Source organism: Nelumbo nucifera, chromosome 4 (genome assembly GCF_055504915.1).
Source record: "Nelumbo nucifera cultivar China Antique chromosome 4, China Antique-T2T, whole genome shotgun sequence".
Lineage (NCBI taxonomy): Eukaryota > Viridiplantae > Streptophyta > Magnoliopsida > Proteales > Nelumbonaceae > Nelumbo > Nelumbo nucifera.
The window spans coordinates 30265473-30285838 of record NC_142652.1 but is presented as its reverse complement, the minus strand read 5'-3'; the positions used below and the strand labels follow the sequence as shown (position 1 = coordinate 30285838).

The 20366-nt window shown below is 38.0% G+C and overlaps 2 protein-coding genes across 6 annotated transcripts in view; one reads left to right on the top strand and one right to left on the bottom strand.

The window, feature by feature from the left end:
* LOC104587749 (sulfhydryl oxidase 2-like) overlaps nucleotides 1–6878 on the bottom strand; it is a 51387-nt gene extending 44509 nt beyond the window's left edge. Inside the window, exon 1 of one of the 3 annotated variants that reach the window (XM_010245469.3) lies at nucleotides 6409–6878. In XM_010245469.3, coding sequence (XP_010243771.1) covers nucleotides 6409–6611 — 203 coding nt within the window. In that variant the 5' untranslated portion in view covers nucleotides 6612–6878. The remainder of the gene's footprint in view (nucleotides 1–6408) is intronic. The other 2 variants (XM_088903203.1, XM_010245470.3) reach the window with 2 other exon arrangements.
* Nucleotides 6879–12190: 5312 nt separating this feature from the next.
* LOC104587747 (uncharacterized) lies at nucleotides 12191–19718 on the top strand. 3 transcript variants are annotated; one of them, XM_010245468.3, is made up of 7 exons: nucleotides 12191–12332; nucleotides 14768–14876; nucleotides 15081–15143; nucleotides 15245–15292; nucleotides 15428–15487; nucleotides 19195–19252; nucleotides 19364–19645. In XM_010245468.3, the coding sequence occupies exons 2-7, from the start codon at nucleotides 14808–14810 to the stop codon at nucleotides 19402–19404; spliced, it is 339 nt and encodes a 112-aa protein (XP_010243770.1). In that variant the 5' UTR covers nucleotides 12191–12332; nucleotides 14768–14807; the 3' UTR covers nucleotides 19405–19645. The 3 variants fall into 3 exon arrangements, with proteins under 3 accessions (XP_010243770.1, XP_088742773.1, XP_010243769.1); XM_010245467.3 differs by having other exon boundaries at nucleotides 12290–12449; XM_088886647.1 differs by lacking the exon at nucleotides 15428–15487 and having other exon boundaries at nucleotides 12289–12449; nucleotides 19364–19718.
* Nucleotides 19719–20366: the final 648 nt, after the last annotated feature.

Sequence of the window (20366 nt, the reverse complement as noted above, 5' to 3'; positions counted from 1 at the left end):
GAGACAATGTTACCTCCCACAAGGGCACAATATCTAGAGGTAGACCTTTTATCATCAACACTCCTAGCCCAATCGACATCCGTATAGACCTCCACCTTCATGTGGTCATTGTTCTTGAACAGTATACCTATACCCGGGCATCTCTTCAAGTATACTAATATTCTTTCTGCTACAAGAAGATGTGTGGTTCTAGGAGAATGCATGTACTGGCTGACAACACTAACTGCATAACTGATATCTGGCCGAGTGAGGTAGAGATATAGGAGCTTTCCCACTAATCGCTGGAACATAACTTTGTCTTCAAGAGGCTCCCCACTCTCTGCACTAATCCTGTGGTTCTGTTCAATGGGTGTATCCGCAGGCTTGACACCTAACTTTCCAGTTTCCGCCAACAAATCTAGAACATATTTCCTCTGAGAGACAAAGATCCCCTGTTTAGATCTAGCAACCTCAATACCCAAAAAATACCGTAGTGCACCAAGATCTTTCACATCAAACTCTTGATGAAGGAGCTGTTTGAGAGACTCAATCTCATGGCTATCATTTCCTGTCACCACAATATCATCAACATATACTACAAGTAGTGCCAGAGAGGACTCCACCCTCTTGATGAACAATGTATGATCTGACTGGGCCTGTACATAACCGAACTACTCAAGGGTTAGTCTGAATCTATCGAACCAAGCTCTAGGTGACTGCTTCAAACCATACAATGCCTTATTGAGCCGGCAGACCTTCTTACATGTCTCTGTATCATAGAATCCAGGAGACAACTGCATGTAAACCTCTTCCTGCAGATCTCCATTCAAAAAAGCATTTTTAACGTCCATTTGGTACAAAGGCCAAGTGTGGCTTGCTGCAAGAGATAATAGAACTCGAATGATGGTCATCTTGGCTACTGGGGCAAAGGTCTCCAAGTAATCTAACCCATAAGTCTGGGTAAACCCTTTTGCAACTAACCGAGCTTTGTACCTCTCAATGGAGCCATCCGTATTGTGCTTCACAGTAAATACCCACTTGCATCTAACTGGTTTCTTTCCTTTGGGCAGATCAACTAGCTCCCAGGTATTATTTTTCAACAGGGCATCCATTTCAACTTGCATTGCACCTCTCCACTCCGAGACTAATAGGGCTTCTTGCACTGTTCTTGGAATAGGGACATTAGCAACGGAAGTAAGATAGGATCTGTAGGAGGGAGATAGGCAATCATAGGATAAAAACTGAGAAATGCAGTGGGCTGTAGATGTGGTGCAATGCCATTTCCCTTTACGGACGACAATGGGAAGGTCAAGGTCGTCCGCAGGAGGTGAAGTGGCGACAATGGAAGGAATCTCTGTGGGCCCTGGGACTGTAATACCTGGACTTGGAGCCACAGAAGAGGTTGGAGTTGGCCTGGACTGCTGATGACCGGGATCAACCTGCCTGCATCGCTTGTGATAGACTCTCAACTCCTGATCCCTCTGACCACCCTCACTACTGCAGCCCTCATCACCCAATGGAATAGGTAAAGGAACAGCCCCAAAAGTATTAACCCTACCCTCACTGTGCTCCCCCTGAAGAAATGACCCAAATCCCCACTCTCACTGCTCTCCCCTTGAGGAGAAACCCGAGAATAATAGGGTGTCTCCTCAAAGAAAGTGACATCCATGGAGACAAACTTCTTCCCTGAGACAGGATCATAGCAATAATAACCCTTTTGAGTTTGTGCATAACCAAGAAAGATGCATTTGGAGGCCTTTGGTTCGACCTTGGAGTGATGGGGTCCGAGAAGCTGAACAAAACAGGTACAACCAAATGTTTTAAGGGGAACAGTAAACAACTCCTCATTTGAGTATAGAAGGGAAAAATGAGGTTTCATATCAAGAACCCGGAAAGGAACCCGATTAATAAGATATACCGCCATGAGGATAGCATCACCCCAGAAGCGAATAGGGACATTGGAGGTAAACATAATACTTCTAGCCACCTCCAAGATGTGCATATTCTTCCTTTCTGCAACCCCATTCTGTTGAGGTGTATAAGGGCAAGTGCTCTAGTGGATAACCCCATGATTAAGAAGGTAAGATGCCAATGGCTTAGCAAAGTATTCCTTTGCATTATCAGATATAAGAACTTTGATCTTGGCATCAAACTGGGTTATGATCATTTGGTGGAAGTTTTGGGTCAGGGCGAAAACCTCATCTCATAAACGCATAAGATAAATCCAAGAAAACCGAGTATGGTCATCAACAAATAACAAAAAATATCTGTACCCACCCATAGAAGGGATGTGATATGGCCCCCAAACATCAGTATGCACAATATCAAAAGAACTATTACTCATTTTATTACTCAATGAATAAGAGTTTCTACAATGTTTAGCAAACTCACAACTTTCACATTTCAACTGGGACAACTCAACAGACTCAAACAAAGTAGGAAACAGACTCTTTAAGGATCGAAAAGACAAATGACCCAATCGGTTATGCCAAAGCATAACCGGACTCACAATCTGAGAAACAAGTGACTTCTTATCCACTGACTCTTCCCGACGAGAACTCTCCCCGAGCAGATAGATCCCATTCGTCTCACGGCCAGTCCCAATCACCTTTTTCGTCTCCAGGTCCTGAAAAACACATCGGTCAGGGAAGAAAGTTACTGAGCAATTCATATGTTTGGTAATACTGCTAACTGAAAGAATGTTAGTATCAAGTTTAGGAACATGCAAGATAGAAGACAAGGAGATAGTATCCGACAGCTTGATGTCACCCTTGCCAGAAATGGGGACAAGAGAACCATCAGCAATAGATACTTTATCCCTACCAAAAGATAAATGATAAGTGGTAAACAATGAAGGCAAGCTAGTCATATAGTCGGATGCACCTGAATCTATTACCCAACAGGGTTCAGTAGTACCTGGAGCTGAGGCATGGTAGGCTAAGGCTCGAGTACCTGAATGTGCGAAAGCAGATGTGGCAGGGGCTGATAGTGACTACGGTGACTGAGCTGAGTTCCTAACTTCCTTTTCCAACTGTATTAGAGCAGCCCGAACTGCAGTTAAGGTCTCTAAGGGTGTGCCTCTTGTGCCAGACGAGGATGTTGAATCAGTAGTCACGGCCACATGAGCATTACCCTTCTTGCTTCTCAACTTTGCCGGGACCAAATGAGGATGCAACTTTCAACATGTTTCTTTTGTATGTTTGGGTTTCTTACAATGCTCACATACCACATCCCTTTTATCTTCCTTCTTCTTGTCCCTCTCTGAATAACTCCCCGATTTGGGGTTACAGCTACAAGGGCCGGTGTAAAATGATGAGGTTGCATCATGACTTTCCTCCTGGTCTCTTCACTATGCACTAAGAAGTATGCCTGAGAGAGGGTCACACTATCTCTGGTCAAAATCTGTTGCCGCACAATATCATACTCTGAATTCAAGCCTGCCAGAAACTCAAACACCCTGTTTGTCTCGATGTGCTTTCTATGGGTCTGTGCATTTTTGGGACTCTCCCACTCAAGAGTCTCTAAGTGATAAATCCCATGCCATAGGGACTTCAAGGTAGAGAAGTAGACAAAAACCGGTTTCTCTCCTTGTTTAAGAGTATTCACTTCACATTTCAATTCATATGCTCGGGCAACATTAAGGGGTTGGGAGTAAGTTTCTTTCATAACATCCCATATCTCCTTAGTTGTCTTTGCCCACAAGTAATTTCGGTTAATATGAGGCTGCATAGAATTACACAGCCATGTCATAACCAAGTAGTTTTCTTGGACCCACTTGGTATACATGGGGTCTCCCTTGGAGGGTTCTTTCACATCTCCCAAGAGATACCCTACTTTACCCCTTCCCCCAATAGTCATCATGGCTGATTGGACCCATTCCAAATAGTTTGATCCATCAAATCTTACGGTTGTAATCTGAAAACTTGTCTCAGAAACACCACCATAACTGTTGTTCCCAAAACTGCCTTCTGCCTGATTCTTAAACTCCATTTCGGTCAAGAACCAGTAGTCTCAAAAATTAGGGTTACTACAATCAAAGAACAGCACTTGGACTATCAATCACAATAAAAAATCAGTATAGAACCAATCTGTATTCACGGTATATGTGCATGAAACAAGTATAAGTCTGATTTGAAACCAATTAGAAAACACAACAGCAACAATCCGTACAATTTTCACCCCTTAGAAGAGTTTGAAACCCCATAAAAAATCTGTGCTGAAGCAAAATTAGGGTTTTAATCAATCCTTAAAAGAAAATTCTCAGCCGCACATTCCAGGCAGTACTGTACAGATAAGACTTGTAGTAGGGTTAATATGAAACCCTAAAACTGATCAATGTTGAGGAGAAAACTTAAGAAGAGCTTCACAGGTAGATCACAAGGCTCGGCCCAGCATTAGGGTTTGTTGTAGGGTTAAGACAAAACCCTAGAGAATAGAAGGAAGAAAACCCTAGAGTGGTTCGGCCGCCCTTTCTAGATAGGTCCAACCTATCTTCTCTGATAGTACTTCTCTCAGAAAATAAAAAACTTACAAGAGAATGTTGTTCGCTGCCTTCCAAGGTTACCCGAACCCTAGCCTTCTCTGATTCTTCCTGATCACCAACACTCTGCAATCGTGGCAAGTCTTCAACAGCTGCTAAACCCTCTGGCGATCTCCAAGAATCAGTCAACGAACTCTACTTTCTCAGCTTCCAGCCCTAGATGGTTCTCATGTGGTTGGCTGGACTAAACTCACATGAGAAACCCTAGCTCTGATACCAAGTAGATGTTCAAGACTACTATCAGCCTTGAACCCTAATAGATTTCAGGTTCGAAAATAGAAGAAAAAGTATAGAGAAGAGAGGAGAAAGAGAAGAGAGAGCAGTAGAACACAAGGGTTGAAAGGAGGGGCAGAATCTTAATGTTCTGTCGCCGCCACTTTTATTTAGTATTTATAGGTTATGCTCATTACATGGAAAGGACAGATCTGCCCTTAGTATTTACATAACAAATAGAACAAAATAAAACTGAAATAAATAACAACTGAAATAACCAACTGACCACCAGCTAACCCTAGGATGACTAGAACACATTCTACCCTACGAACACAGTGGGACCATAGCTGTGGGGCCCACATCAGTGTTCTCTACATAGTGGACCACTGATATAACAAAAAAAACACCCTAGACAAGTTTGCACTGACTCCAGACCTAGTCCACCAATGCTTAGACATAAGGGTGCAAGTCAGATACCCAATCTGAAGAATTTACAATAAATTGGGGCTGGGCCCCTTCAAATCTTAACAAGTGCTCAACCCAAACCTGCCCAAGTTGTCAAGCTGAGTTCGAGTTTGCACTCTTATAAGACCAAAATCTTGTTCCAGTTGTTGTTGAGCTTAAAACTCATGATCCATTTGATCATTTTTTCTAATATCTGGTATTATTCTTCATCCTATGCATAACAAACTGAACTCCATATACATCTTTAAGTATATAAAAACTTCTCATGAAAATGATTGCATACTAATGCTCCCTTGATCTATCTTAGATGTCAGAACCCCAGTGAGAAAAAGCCCTTATTTTAAGCACTGAACCTGTTCCAAACAAATAACAAACCATTTTAAGGACACCAACCATAAATTGAATTTGACCCGCTTCATTCATTTTTACCTGAGCATCCTGATCAAGCTATCAAAACATTGCACACTTCACAGCATTCACATTCTCCAGATTGTTCCTCCTCAACCATACCATTGATCTTATCTTGCTTGTACCCCTCCAATGACTCAATATCTTTCCACCATAAGCGAGCAGCCCATGGAATCATTACAATGATAATTCTCAGTCTGTTGCTGCCTAGCTAACTGGGTGAGGCACCAAAGAAATTCCAATTGATCGAATACATTCTTTTTTTCTTATTTTTTACTCCAATGCTTTGTTTGTATATTTTCCCTTGTTTATAGATCTCTAAATATTACTCACTAAGTTAACAAAGATAAATTAGTAAATAAAGATCTCGTGTGGTTTATCATATCTTGTCGACACAAGTAAGCAGCCCATGGTGCAAGTGCCAACTCGCAGTTTGCTGGCTATCTAGCTAACCTGGTCAGGCAGCAAAGAAGTTCCAACCGATTGAATACAATCTTTTCTCTCTCATTTTTTATTCTAATATTGCCTTTGCACACCTTCCCTCGTTTATAGGCCGTTAATAGAAGCTAGATAGTTCAGTAATTTTTATATGCGTTGTTAAGTAAATTAAGAAAAATAATAAAAATAGTATTTTTCCAATTCAAACTCGAGATAGGTGAAAGATAAGATCTTCAATGATACATGGACGATAAAGTTCATATGAAGGCCAAAAAAATCAAAACATAATATTCCCACTGCTTCAAAATCCATAGTGAACTCTATTTATGATGAACAACATATGAAATGGATCAGGATATACCCACCAATGAGCGAAGAATTCAACGACGGCGAACGAAGCCGGAGAGTCCCTGAGAACTTTATCGAAATTAGTGATATTCAAATCTACTGCGGCATCGGGAGGATCAGGATCACCAAGAGAGCGAAGAATCGACCGAGATCCGATAGAAATAGATGATACTCCGAAGCTGAAATAAAGTAGAAGCAAAAGCAAAAGAATTGAAGACATAGTAAAAATCCGGTCGATAATAGACTGGTACACGAAGAAGCTTTGCTAGTGGCTTAGAGGAAAACTTTTGATCGAATTAGGGTTTTGAGTAACGCCGTTGACGGAAGAGAACTGAAGAATCAAATATAAGCTTCTACGGAATTTTTAGCCTGATTTCTTTTAGGTCGAAAGACTGACAAACGCCTGCGTAGGTTTTGAAGGTTGAAGGTTGAAACTTCAAAGGGGGATCCGTTGTTTTCCATGAGTAATAATCACCCGGGAAAATTAAAAAATAAAATATAAAATATATAAAATATAAAATAACCAACAGCAAGAAGTGCGTATTACGCATCCCTTCTGCATTCTTTATAAAATCTAGTGAAAATCTGTTGAGGACTTGAGGTCGTCTCAGCATATGAACCGTCCAAATGTGCCTTGTGATTGTTGGTACGAGTCATATCAGTCCTGAGTAAGCTTTAAACGGATCTGATAGTCAGGATCAGGCATATGTAATGGTCCTCGAAACAACTTAGCACAACTGATGGATGGGCCACTTTCACCCAAAGTCCAACTACTTTTTATTCCCCTCTGAAGCAGTTGCGAGTTGATGGCCCACCAATAAGTGATGTGAGACCGGATCGAGGCCTTTGAGTCTTCATGGCCTACAGACGGCCCATCACACCAACCAGCACAGCAGGGTTATAGTGTCAATCAAACCTGCATGACTTCACCGAAGTCCTGATTTCCATGGTTTTCAAAACCGGACCGGACCGGACGGTCGGACCGGAAAACCGGGAATCAGTCATTTCTGTTTTCCTTTAAAACCATTGATTTTGGTCAATAAACCGCTGAACTGATTGATTAACCGTTTGAATGGTTTTGACCGTTTTCTAATTTTTTTATTTTTTTATTTTTTGTCTGAATGGACTAGTCATTCGGGTTAAACGGTTGGACCGTTCAAACTAATAATCAGACCCCTAACCGGTTCAATCACTAGTTCATTTTTAAAAACCATGCTGATTTCTGCCCAGTTATCTGAATCTGATTAATTGACAGAACTGATCCAAGCAGATTGGTACATCTTATGGGCTAGCCCATAGGCATGACTTTCCTCTGATGTTTTGGGGCAGTGGTTACTGGTAACCTGTGTTTTAAAACCCGATTTGGAGGCTGATTCATTTTTTCCAGTAGATCAGCTGTCCGGGTCGAATGGATAAACCTGTAATATTATAAATTATATATAATGTCGATATTTGCCTTGGCTTTATGTTTAGGTCATAAAGTTAAATAATAATATTTTAATACATTATATAACGCTAATGTTTGTTAATAGTAGTTTAAATATTTTGATCTTTAAGTCTAATTAGTAAATTAACACTATTGTTTTATCATATTTGACTAAGTGTAATAAAAGAATCTTTCAAATTTGAAGGTTATATTTGATTCGTTGCTCTAAATTTCATTTTTTTAATTCTTATTTATTTTGAATAAGAATGGACAAAAATAAATAACATTAAAACGTTTGGTTACAAAATTTTGTCATGGGCCTCATTATTTTCATAACGAAAAAATCATCCTATAGCACAAAATTTGATATAGCTTGCAACATGAAAAATAATCAGCCCCGTCTTGTTAATTTTTTTTTCTTTAAAGGAACTCTATTCTAGTGGTCATAAACTACTGGCCTAAGTCTACAAACCCACCACCATGAATGTTTATTGGCGGACTGCTGTGGAAACTTATGCCGGGCATTGACCGCTGGACATTCTATGTCAATGATTTTGGAGACTTAGACCGGAGGTTTATGACTAATGCAGTTTTTTTTAAGAGTAAAAATGAAACAATATAGGACAATTATCAATTTGAAAATAATTCATTTTTTAGGAAAAAGGTATTTGACTCATTGCAATATTTTCTCATTCCACACATTCTTATCCATTTTAGAATTTTATCTTAAATAGAAATGAAAAAAGATGAGACTTGAGCCAAACATGGCCTAAATATCCTTTCATCTTTTTACTCGTTCATTTTTTTATTTGCAGACATACATGGTGCATGCTCTTTTTGTGATTATGGGAAGGATCATAAGGGTTATAGGAGCTAATCATAAATGAGATATTTGAACCTGGTGGACAACATGTTGAAGTATCATGAATGATAGTCCTTGGCACTCCCTTTCAAGCTAAGTGTTAGTTTGATCTTTGCTTGCTTAAAAAAATGCAAACTAACCAGAACAAGAAAGGATTTTAGTGTCAGAACCACTTAATCATATATATAATTTGGAGAACAATCATAAAACCCTTGATTGTCTGTTCCCAAACAAAAAGAAAATCGATTTTAATATGTTGGATGTGAATATGGAAAATGGGTATAACTAATTGCAGCCAAATTACTTTACATGATATCATTATTGGGTAACGACTTTTATGTTCCAACCGTAAATTTCTTAAACTAGTCTTACTACTTGCCAAATTGACTAAGTATAGTCTTATTGTTTCACTATTGTCTAGTCATATTTCTACTGTTGCTGATAATTGATGAACTCTACCTCTATCACATCTATGCACATGTGACCTCACGTATCTTATAAAATTTTTTCGAAACCCAATATTACCCTCCTCCCCTTCGTCTCAACACAGGCATCCTTAGAAAAACCTGCTCCAGCAGCACCCGTTGAACATTGATCTCACTGTCGGAAAACCCAAAGGCACGTTGAATTTCTGGTATAAAATCAGCAATTTGGGTGTTAGATCCAAATCATCGCTTGAGGTGAGCTGTGGGTTGAAGAAGAAGAAAAAAAAAGGGGAACGACCGCTCTTATTCAGGGATGTGACGATTCTGTCAGTTGAGGTTTAACAGCATATTGGGCAGATTCAGCAACGATTTCATCCTAGGGAACGGCCGTTGCAAAGCCATGCGCATAGACGGCACCAAGTGCCTCTGCCACTTCTGTGGTTGGAACCGGCGTGCTCGATCTCCTCTCTTCCCCGTACCTAAAACACCACCACCTGGATTATGTCTCGAATGTGTGAGGCGATACACCTTGACTTGAATGTCAGCAGGGCCGGTCCAGTCGCCAAAGTTCTTCTTCTTCGATCCTTGTCGATGACGTTTCAAGTCATCCTCTACCTCTGTTTCCCGGTTACAGAAGAGAACCAGTCCAGCTAGGGGAGAGAGTAAGCAAAGGGAGTGATATAGAGGAAATAAGAGGGAAGAGAATGAGGAAGAGGGGAGAGAGCGATGGTTCGCTGATACGGTAAGTCGCAGTGGCAGCGGTGGACTTTCAGAACGAGTGAGCAAAACAGAGGAGTAGGAAAGATGGAAAAAGCACAATACAATTAACTTTTCCCCAACCATCTCAGATGATTCAAAAAATGATCCTGATGTACTTCTTTTTTACCAAAATGGCTCAGCTGATTCTGTGGTTCAAACAAAAAAAATGCGAGTTTTTAAATCTTTCCAGAAGCGCTTCCGTTAGTCTTTTCTGATCTTCCATTCTGAGAAGAGATTCACTTGCAGAAATATCCCCATGTAGATCAACTTTCTGTATAGTTAGCAGGGTGTCACCATTTTGTTCTATATTTCGACTATCAGGACTTGCTTCTCCTTGTTCAGTGATGGAACTGGATTTAGTTCCCATACTACTGACAATGGCAGACATTTATTTAGGCTAGTTATGTAAGGTGGCGCGCTGCCTGTCTCTTTCATTGGCTAGTGCACGCAAAGAGCGCATTATCGTGCTAAGATGGGCTGGTTGGGAATCCGTCTGAATCATCTTCTCTCATAGGGAACTGACTGGTTGTGCCAGTCAAAATTTCCCTACCGTTCTTTCTCTAAGATTTTAAGGCCCTTCGCTTCGCCGAGCTGACCACCCCTCGCTTGTTCATAGCCGCTCCAGGTCGGTGGAGTGTTAACTATTTTGTTCTTGGGCTGCCAACGTTGATTTTTACAGAAATCATGGTCGCCGACGTAGTTCTAGGAACCGATCATTGTTTTCCATCGGGAAAATCCCAGAAAAAAGGTACCCTGTTTCACTACTATGGTCGCTGTGTCGAACGACAACTATAGAAAAAACGGGTTAAGAAGACAATGAATCCGGGTCAGATTCTAGAAATTTTGTGCAGTAAGATGCTCCCCATTTGGTTGCCAATGGTTGGTGATTATTAAAGTGAAGGGAGTAAGATGCTCCCTTGTTTTGGAGAAAAAGGGCGGTTTTGACTGCGAAAAATCAGGTTCCTTGCCGGAACAGTGTCGGAGGTTAATGTTTATAGACAAACCGACGCATTTGGTCACCAATGGCCAATGGTTTTTAAAGAACAAAGAGTCTAGGAGTGGGATGATCCTTTGTTTCAGAAAACACATTAAGTCCAAAACAAACGACGAGTTTTAGTGAACGCCCCTAGGCGTTTCATCGGAAAATGGCTGTTTCACCATCTTACGGTGGCGAAACACACAGTTTACGGGAAAAAGAGATCAGGCATCATCATCGAAATTGATCATCAGTTGGATTTTATTTTGAAATTTGATGAATAGTGAAGAACAAATTCGATATTTTATTTATGTTATCACTTACGGGTAAGGTCAAATTTTAGAAACAGTAAGGTAGCAAACAGTAAGAATAGTTTAAGAAATTTTTCTCAAAAAAACATCACTTAACTTTACTTAAACACTATAGGGGTAGTTTAAGAATTTTTTTATCAAAAAATTCTACTGCAAGTTAAGAGGAATGCTAAACATCTATCTTGAATGTTTTTGGATTTAATTGGTTTCATTTATAATTGGATCGAAAATGAACTGACCTGATTTGGTCGCATTGATTGATATTTCAATCTAAACGAACCCAAAGTGAAAACTGAAAATTGGGTTGGCATTTTTCAAACCCGACCTGACCTGACACAATCTAGGGGTGAGCAAGAAAAACCAAATTCATCCGACAAGACTGAATCGAAAATTCCAGTTAAGAAAATTGGTTGATTCAGTATTTTAAAATATCAAAGGTACCAATTCTGATTCAATTAACTAATATAAAAAACTGACAGTTAATCGAATAGACTAGTATACATATATTTTATATATGTATACTAGTCTATTTATATTTTATATGTATCATATATTTTATATTATTTATATATTATAAATTAATAAATATGTAATATATATAAATATATATTTGTAATATATAATATATTATTATTTACAATATAATATTTTATATGTATTTTTAGTTTTTATTATATATTTATATAATTTTTTATAATATATATTATAAATATAAAAGCAAAAAATCTATGAACCGAACCAACAATTAACCAAACCAATCAATTGGTTAACCGATCGACTTTGATTCGATTTCGGTTACCGATTCTCCTAAAATCGAAAGTTTCAAAAATAAGCGCTTGGTTCGATTAACCGAACCGTGAGCAGCTGGGCTAAGGCAGCCCAAGTTCATTTTGCTGAAGCAATAGCCCAGCCCAACCCGTTGCACATACGTGCTGCAATATCCCGTTGTGTTCCAAAAAATCCAAAACAATAGGATATTAAGAATTTCTTTCCATAATTACCCCTATAAATTTTGTTAATTCTACAATGTAGTTCCGGTTGCGATTTGCGAAGTCTTCCGTCTTTACAGCCTTCCGTCTTCGACTACCTTACCAGGACAAAATTGGCAAATTCTGAAATTCAAACGCGTTTTTTTTTTTTTTTTTCTGAAGCTGGAGATTCCAAGGAAAAGAGAAAAAATCCGTACGCTTTCTCATATTCTCAAGTCTTGTTCATCTATTCATTTTCTAATCTGATTCTTGTTCTTCGTCGTCGACTGATCTATTTTCTATCAGGCTCCAATTAAAGGCCAGAAATTCCGTTAAGATTTTAATCTCTTTTTCTCTGCAATTTCTATCTTCCATTTGTTTGATTTATGTTTGCATGGAATCATGAAAACAATTCAAGAGTGCTCTTTTGTTTTTTAGAAATAGATCACAAGTCAGCATGCAATGTCCTTATTTTCATTCTTATTGTGGTGATTATTTTCTGTATATTTTCTGTAAGTTCTTGTTCATAATTCTGTTTGATTTATTAATTTTCTCGCCTCATTGATTGTCTTTTGTTTCGAAATGTAGTTTCGGACTGTGTTTTGGATTTTTGTTTTTTCGCTTTCTTTATCAATACGCTTTTGTGATATGAGTTGACTGTTGAATATATGAAAGGGGACGTGGAGTTGGCACTGGTCATTTAATGTGTGAATAGAGAATAAAACCATAAGTTCAGAAACAGCAAGAGCTTGAACTAGGAATCATGCTAATAAAACCACAAGTTCGTGGATTTTCAGTATTAGCATTTTCCCTGCGTTTATTAAAATGGGACAATTAATTACTGTGTGCAAATTTTGGCTAGCTGGATTCATAATATTGTCAGAGGATAGAACATTTAAGTTTTCTCATCCACGATTATTAACACATTCTACTTTTTCCAAAATTTCAGTTGCACATCTTGCTTTTGAACGAAACCTATTTGCAAGTACTTAAGAAACCTGAATTGTTCTTCAGAAGAGAAAAAAGTTTCTGAGGCTTTTCTATAGGTTAAGCCACAATATGGTTTAGAATTATTAATTGAGTTGGCATCTTCTAGTTCCTGCTTTGCTTCATGTTGCCAGTTGATGAAATGCCTGAGAAATATTTCATTCAATGATTATCAATCGAGTTATCTGTTGTCAGAGTTAATTTTCAACTTTCAAAACTTGGGCGGTCTTAGATGGTAGAAATCCACTGTTCAACTGCTTTGTTAACCGTATTACTGCAATTCAAGCGAATTTATTTATCCGCAAACTTAGAAATTGATTTGTTTTGAATATCTTTGGTTTTTGTTCAATTTTCTACATGTGAAACATCTCATGTGCAAGGGTTTGAGGAAATGCTTTCCTCTCATTAATGTGCCATCATCTTTTTCTTTACATCTTTCTATTTTTCACCATACCTTGGATCTTCAATACAATGCAAGTAATGAGGGGGTTTCCATGGTGTATTGTCAAACAAGGTTCAAAATATTGCTACACCCCAATACGCTGGAAGGAGTGTACCGATACTTTGAACCTCGTGCTTTTTTTGTATTTTTTTTTCAAAAATTTCAGAGGAGATGGAAATAATATTATTACTTAACATTTAAAATCAAGACTTTTTAAAAATGCCTTAAAAACATAAAAACAGCATATCAATGATCTGCTGATACGTTGTGATATTTTGATCCTTGTTGTTAAACACACAAACAGTGCTCCACAGAAACATATTAGTTATTTTGAACTTAGAAAATTGATTTCTGATGGCCTAGATATCATCTTAAGACCGAAGTGACTTGGTGCCTCCTGTTGCTTTGGCTTCACTTTAACCATCTATTTTTCAATTCCATCTGAGTTGTTTTGATGAACAGTTAGTAGTACTACTTCAGATGCACTTGGATCAATTTCTTCTGTTGAAGGCTTTGGAATCATTGACATAGGGTTCAACGTAGTTGCAGAAGAAAATTGTCTTGTGGACCCCTCATAGTTTTAGACATAAAAGATAGAAACTTTCTGTTTCCAACTATCAATTTTGCTGCCCTTTGAAATTAAGTTGACAAGTTGAGATTTTTTATCCCTATATCATTTTATTTGGAACACATACACTTTTTCATGCCACTCAGCTAGATAAGAAACTTTCAGTTTTCATGTGGAACAGAGAAATTAGGATCTAGTCAGAGTTTCAAATCCCTTGTTAACCCTTTTTTGGAAGCATTAAATTGGCAACTTGTCATCCTTTCTCTGTTGACCACATGCAGTATTAGCTGTCCATTTTTCTTCTTTACGTATTTAGTTACAATGCAGAGAACAGTCATACTATTTCTTGGTTGAGATGCTAGTAACTTGACCTCTTTAGTATCATATATACTCTTTTAAGGAAATGCATTTCCAGTTAAGTTGAACTCTTGAATCAAATTAAGTAATCCATGGTTAGTTAAGGATATCATTCTGGGATTAAGAAGCCTTATCCTGATATGCACCTGCCTACTAGGCTGATTTAATATTTTTCTTACTTTTTGTCAGTGACAGGTTTTCATTTACAAGTATATTAGTTTTTATTAAATTTTCTGCTCGAATTGGTTGATTATGTATTGGTAGTTATTGTTGAACACTTAAAATGTAATTGCAGCTGCTATACCATAAGGTGGTGCAAGAAAAATATTTTAGGAATGGAGGGTGACAAAGCACATCAACAGGAAGGGGAACCTGAACCATCCATGCCTTCACCCCAGGAGGAGGTAGTCTATATTATTTTGCCCTTACATACATGCACAACTTGCCAAAAACTTGTAGTATTTAGTTTTACAAGAAAAGGAATCTTATACTTACGTTTTTATATATTTATACATACTGTTATGTCTTAAAGTCTTGTATACTTATTTCCATTTGCTCAAGTTTAGATCCAACAATTCCTGAAGTATATGGTATCTCCTACCGTGCAGGAGGAAGCAATTAAGAAAAAGTATGGAGGAATTGTGCCCAAGAAGCCACCACTTATTTCTAAGGTAGCTAATCTTATTTTGGAAGTGCTTGACACTATGCATTTCACTATGACAGGTTGAGATGTTTGCTAATTTTTGTTTAATTCTCTGTATTTTTAATTCAGGACCATGAACGTGCTTATTTTGATTCAGCTGATTGGGCACTTGGAAAGGTGCTCTTGGCTTTGTTGGTCTTTATCTCTTCATGGCTAGTGCATTTATTTCAAGAGTGAAGCATTCATATCTAAATGTAATATCCTGTATTTGAGTAAAACCTAATATCCTTCAGAACTTTTGAACTGTAACAGCAAGGAGCTCCTGTAGAGAAGCCCAAAGGACCAGTTGAGGCACTTAGGCCTAAATTGCAGGTATTGGTCTCAGGTGGTATTTTATAACTAGTGAAATAGGTGCGAAGCTGAATAAAAATGGGCAGCCCAGTGCATGAGGCTCCTGCCAATGCGGGTCTGGGGAGGGACAGATGTATGCAACCTTACCCCTGCACGTACAGAGAGGCTGTTTCCAAGATTTGAACCCTGGTCACCAGGTGCTGAAAGCTGAATGCAGAAAAGATTTCCAAATTTAGATATGTCCAATTCAGCATTTCAGTAACTCAAAACCTACTTAATTGCTGAATGATGAAGCATCACCTTTGGGGTGATTACTTTACCCCTAAGAGTCTTATCATATACCAATAATACCCCTGGATTTAAATCATTCTTAAATTTGAAATCTTTTCCACATTATTCTTTCAGCACCTATATCAGCAGTTATTAAACAGCCCCTACATTTGTTCTCTTAAAGATGAGATGTTTTAGTTGCTTTTGGTTGTATTTTCTCACCCTCTTTCTCATTTCCATCTTCATTTTCTTTTATTTGTTTTATTGTCTTCTTTTTTATTTATAAATTCATTTCATTTTGATATCATGTAACTGTGTTAAAATTGTGTCTTAGATTCATTTCATTATTCTAATATTTAACTACTTGAATTTTAAATACTAAATGGTTGAACAAAAACTATTGGTTTGGGGCTTCTTTTTGAACCGTTAGAATTATGAAACTTGCTCTTTTAAGACCTTGGATAAAATAAGTTGGCTTGTTATTCTCAAAGGTCCAAAGGTTGCAACAAGGAGCTTTTAACCAAAGCTGTAAGGAAAAATATTTGGAAAATTGTTCTAATTGCTTAAGCTATTGTAAATTAAAAATTTGATTTGGATTTAATATGGGTTATGCCTCTGTTGACTAAACTTGTTTGAATTGCCAATGAAATCAGTCATTTGATTGAAATATAATTTATAAATCTTGAAGAAGAAATTCTCTCAGTGTTAGACAACTTGCTACATATTAGGCCAAGATGGTAAATGGTGATAGTAACCAAGGATCAAAATTTTGCAACATATCGGCCCGTATCATCCAATGCATATCGTATCGGTGACCCACTGATATGCTACTATAAGTAGGGGTCTCAATGGACCGGTTTTGGATTGGAAAACCAAATCAATTTGGATGGATTGGATGGACCAACAAGACATTGAATTGGACCAGTCCAGACTTAATGGTCCAAAGTATTTATTGGATTGGATTGGACCCGGTCCATCTGTAATGAATTTATATTGGTTTGGGGTGGGTTGAGCCAATATCTGGTCCATTGATAGAAGATAAGAATATATGTGTCAATAGACCAGGTTTGTTTTAGAATTAATCTAAATTAAAACAAATTTGAACAGATTGGACCAGTCCAAAATGGTCCAAAATATCCATTGGATTGGATTGGACCTGGTCCACTTGTAATGGACTCACATTGGACTGAATCAGTTTGGACCAAATCCAGTCCAATTGACACCCCTGACTATAAGCACTGTTTCAGGGTTTGACCTGTTTCAGTGGGTAGACAGGCCTTATATTGACCCCCCTGAACAGGGTTTGAAAGAAATAAAGTTTTCAACAATACAGACTGATACGCCCCATCCGGTGCATTGGTCTGTATCAATATTTAGAACCTTGATGGCAACATCACTGATAATAGGGCCTCTTATTGCTCTACAGTGAACAAGGAATATTGTTGTACAAGAAGATTAAAAATAGAAATGAAAATAGATACAAGATTAGAAAAATGTAAAACTGAATGCCTAAAATGTAATATGGCCTACTAGCTCAATTTGTTAAAGAATCATCCTTATGGAAGTTTCAGGTTTGGATCTGTGGAAGATCAGTTTTTTGGCCTACACACATGCATAGAACATAATACAAACAACCATTGTAATAATATAACCACAATATAATGACTTCCTTTGATATATGTTGGATTCTATGGACGGAAAGGTATAGATACTGATCTTGCCATCATTAGGAAGGGCTTCCATTTTGACAGAGTTCAGTGGTTGAATTTCTCTCTTATTTTCACAACTCACTTGAAATTATATTTTCCATTTTATATTATGATTTATGTACTTCTTGTAGGTGAGACATAGCAACCATTTCTTGAAACTTTTGTAGATGAGGTGCTGCACTTTCTTTTTGATTGTAATATAATTTATACATATTTATATTATAGAAAAAGTTTCTAATTGTCAAATAGAGAACTTCCCTACACAACCTAACCTATATTTGCCACATGGAGAGATGAGTGGCAAATCTGAACCATTCATCATGTAGGGGGCCCTCTATCTTGCTTAGGTGTCCTATCTTCCAATCCATACCATATGCCAAACCTTGTATTTATGGTTTCGCCAACAAATATCAACTGTTTGAGTTATAAATTTATATTTTTTTTTATGTAAGACTTGCTCAAAAAGAATGGCTAGCTATTGACATGTAGCTAGTGCCAAGTTGGAGATTGTTGAGTTGTTTAGAGAAGCTTAGGAACTTCCATATAGCAAATTGATTTGGGATTCAAAACAGCTCACTTTTTCCTGCTATCCTCTATTAATGGGGAAAACTTGAGCCCTAAATCCCTTGCTACATAGACCGATTAAACATCTCTTTAGGGAAAGTTTAACATTACAATATGGAACTTTCAGTGGCTAACACTCCTTGAAGAACCATTAATAAAAGGGCGGGTTTTATGGCTGATGTTGACTGGATGATTGCATAGGTGACAATCTAGAGGGTTCCCTACTTTCTCAAGAAACCATTCAACCTAAAAGCTCTAGCTATTAGGTGAGGTCCCTGAATAGGCTTTTATTCTCCAACACACCCTCTCATGCAAAAGCCCATTGGCCTTGAAGATTTCTATATTCTCTTACAAACCTCCTCACATGAAAGTCCATCGGACTTGAAGCGTGGACATGCATAGGCCCACCCATACCTTGTGCTTAAATTTAATTAATTATAATGGGGGCGATGAGGATCGAAGACTAGACCACTTGGTCAAACAGGCTCTGATACCATATCAAGAAACCGTTCGACCTAAAAGCTTAAGCTGTTAGTTGAGGTCCCTGAATAGGTTTTTATTCTCCAACACACCCCTCGCATGAAAGCCCATTGGGCTTGAAGAGATTTTTATTCTCTAACAGTGGACAGCTAGGATTGGCTTCATCATCCTTCTACATTGCAGAGAGGGCAGCCTGGCAGGTCATGTGGAGAAAAAAGTGAATCTTCCAAGATATCATAGACTGGCTTCTATATTTCCATTAGAAAAAAGGAAATTAAAAAGAAAGAAAGAAAAATACATAGGTTAGGATTAAAATAAGTAGTCTGTTTTTAACTAGTTCGGATTATCCAGTGGAACAAATGAGTTCTAGTTACAGAACCCTCTCAAGGATACAGGTCCTCACCAGCTTAGGCCCATGCTTCACAAGTAGGGTTGAGTAAGCTTTCCTTGAAACTGATTAGGTTTATTTACCATGTGATGTATTGTAATTTAGATCGACAGAGTTTGAAGTGCTTGCCCTTCTCAAAAACAAGATGTCATCCCTTTCTTTTATTTCATTTTTTTAGTTATATTTTAATGTGCACTTTAAATATGTTTGTCTTTTTGCACAAAGAGAAGGAAAGAAAAAGCTGAAATGTTAATTACATAGAATTTTTGTGCCGGTTCTAATGTCCCTTGCTGCTTGCTGCTTTCCTTTTGGTGTAGCCCACACAACAACAAACACGGTACCGGAAATCTCCATATGCTCCTGCAGATGGTGAAGGTGTGTTTAATGACTTAAATTGCTACTCAAGGCCTTGCCTTTTCCTTTTTCACGTCACTTTCTTTATGCATTTCATATTTAGAATAATCCCACTTTGTTGTTTCATTATAGATGGAAGTAACGCTTCTGAAGATGCAAGTGCCAATGACTGAGAGACTGCTGGTAGTCTTTTCATCTCAAGATATCAACTCTTATCCTTCTAATATCTAAAAAGGTGGCTAGTGTCAGCCCATTGCTCCCAGAAATAAAAGCAAAGAAAAGCTGTTGATGTACTTGCCAAAGTAAAGAACCATAACAATGTTTCCTATGACTAGACTCTTACTGCTGGAATTGCCAGCAAGCCAATGTCTTTTCTTAGAAATGGAATATTTATTTTTTCTTTATTTAGCAAAACTCTCGCATGGAACTTTTTAACATGTTAGTTGTACTGAAGCTTAAATTATTCCATGGTTGTTTTTGGAGTAAAGATATACAAAACTCTTCCAAAATTTGTTTCAGTTCTGGATGATAGATGGTTGGGACCAAGAAAAGATAACCACCAGATAAAGTTAGAGTTGCTTCATTTGAACAGTTAAAAGTTTCAAGGTAGACGTCAATAGTCAATAGATTGAAGTAAAGAAACCCATAACAAGTTCATAACATCTAAATGTAGATAGACATCAACCACACCGGTAAGGATGTTACATAATCGATAATCCACCCAAGACCCAAGTTACAAAACCATCCAAACTCTGACCTATGAAACCTCCACCAACTAAATCTAGACCTAGTATTTATTGGGTTTGCTGTTTAGAACAAACAAAGCAAACCAACTTCCCAAAACACCTTCAAAACCCGAAGCTGATAAACTAACAGAACATCACCAGAATACATAAATATAACCTTCATTCTTCTTCATGAGCTGTTTCAGTAATGGATGCTCTTGAACTTCTCCTCCTTGGTGTACTTACCAGAGTAGCCCTTAGAGTCGTTACCAAACTTGCAGGTGCTGCTCACCTTCACCTCTTCCTTGTAGCCAACTTGCCCAGTAGACCTGTCCACGTATTCTCCCCTCGAGACGGTCTCCTTAGTTGTAACATGGCGGTAGTATCCGGTTTGCTTGTTCTCATAGCTA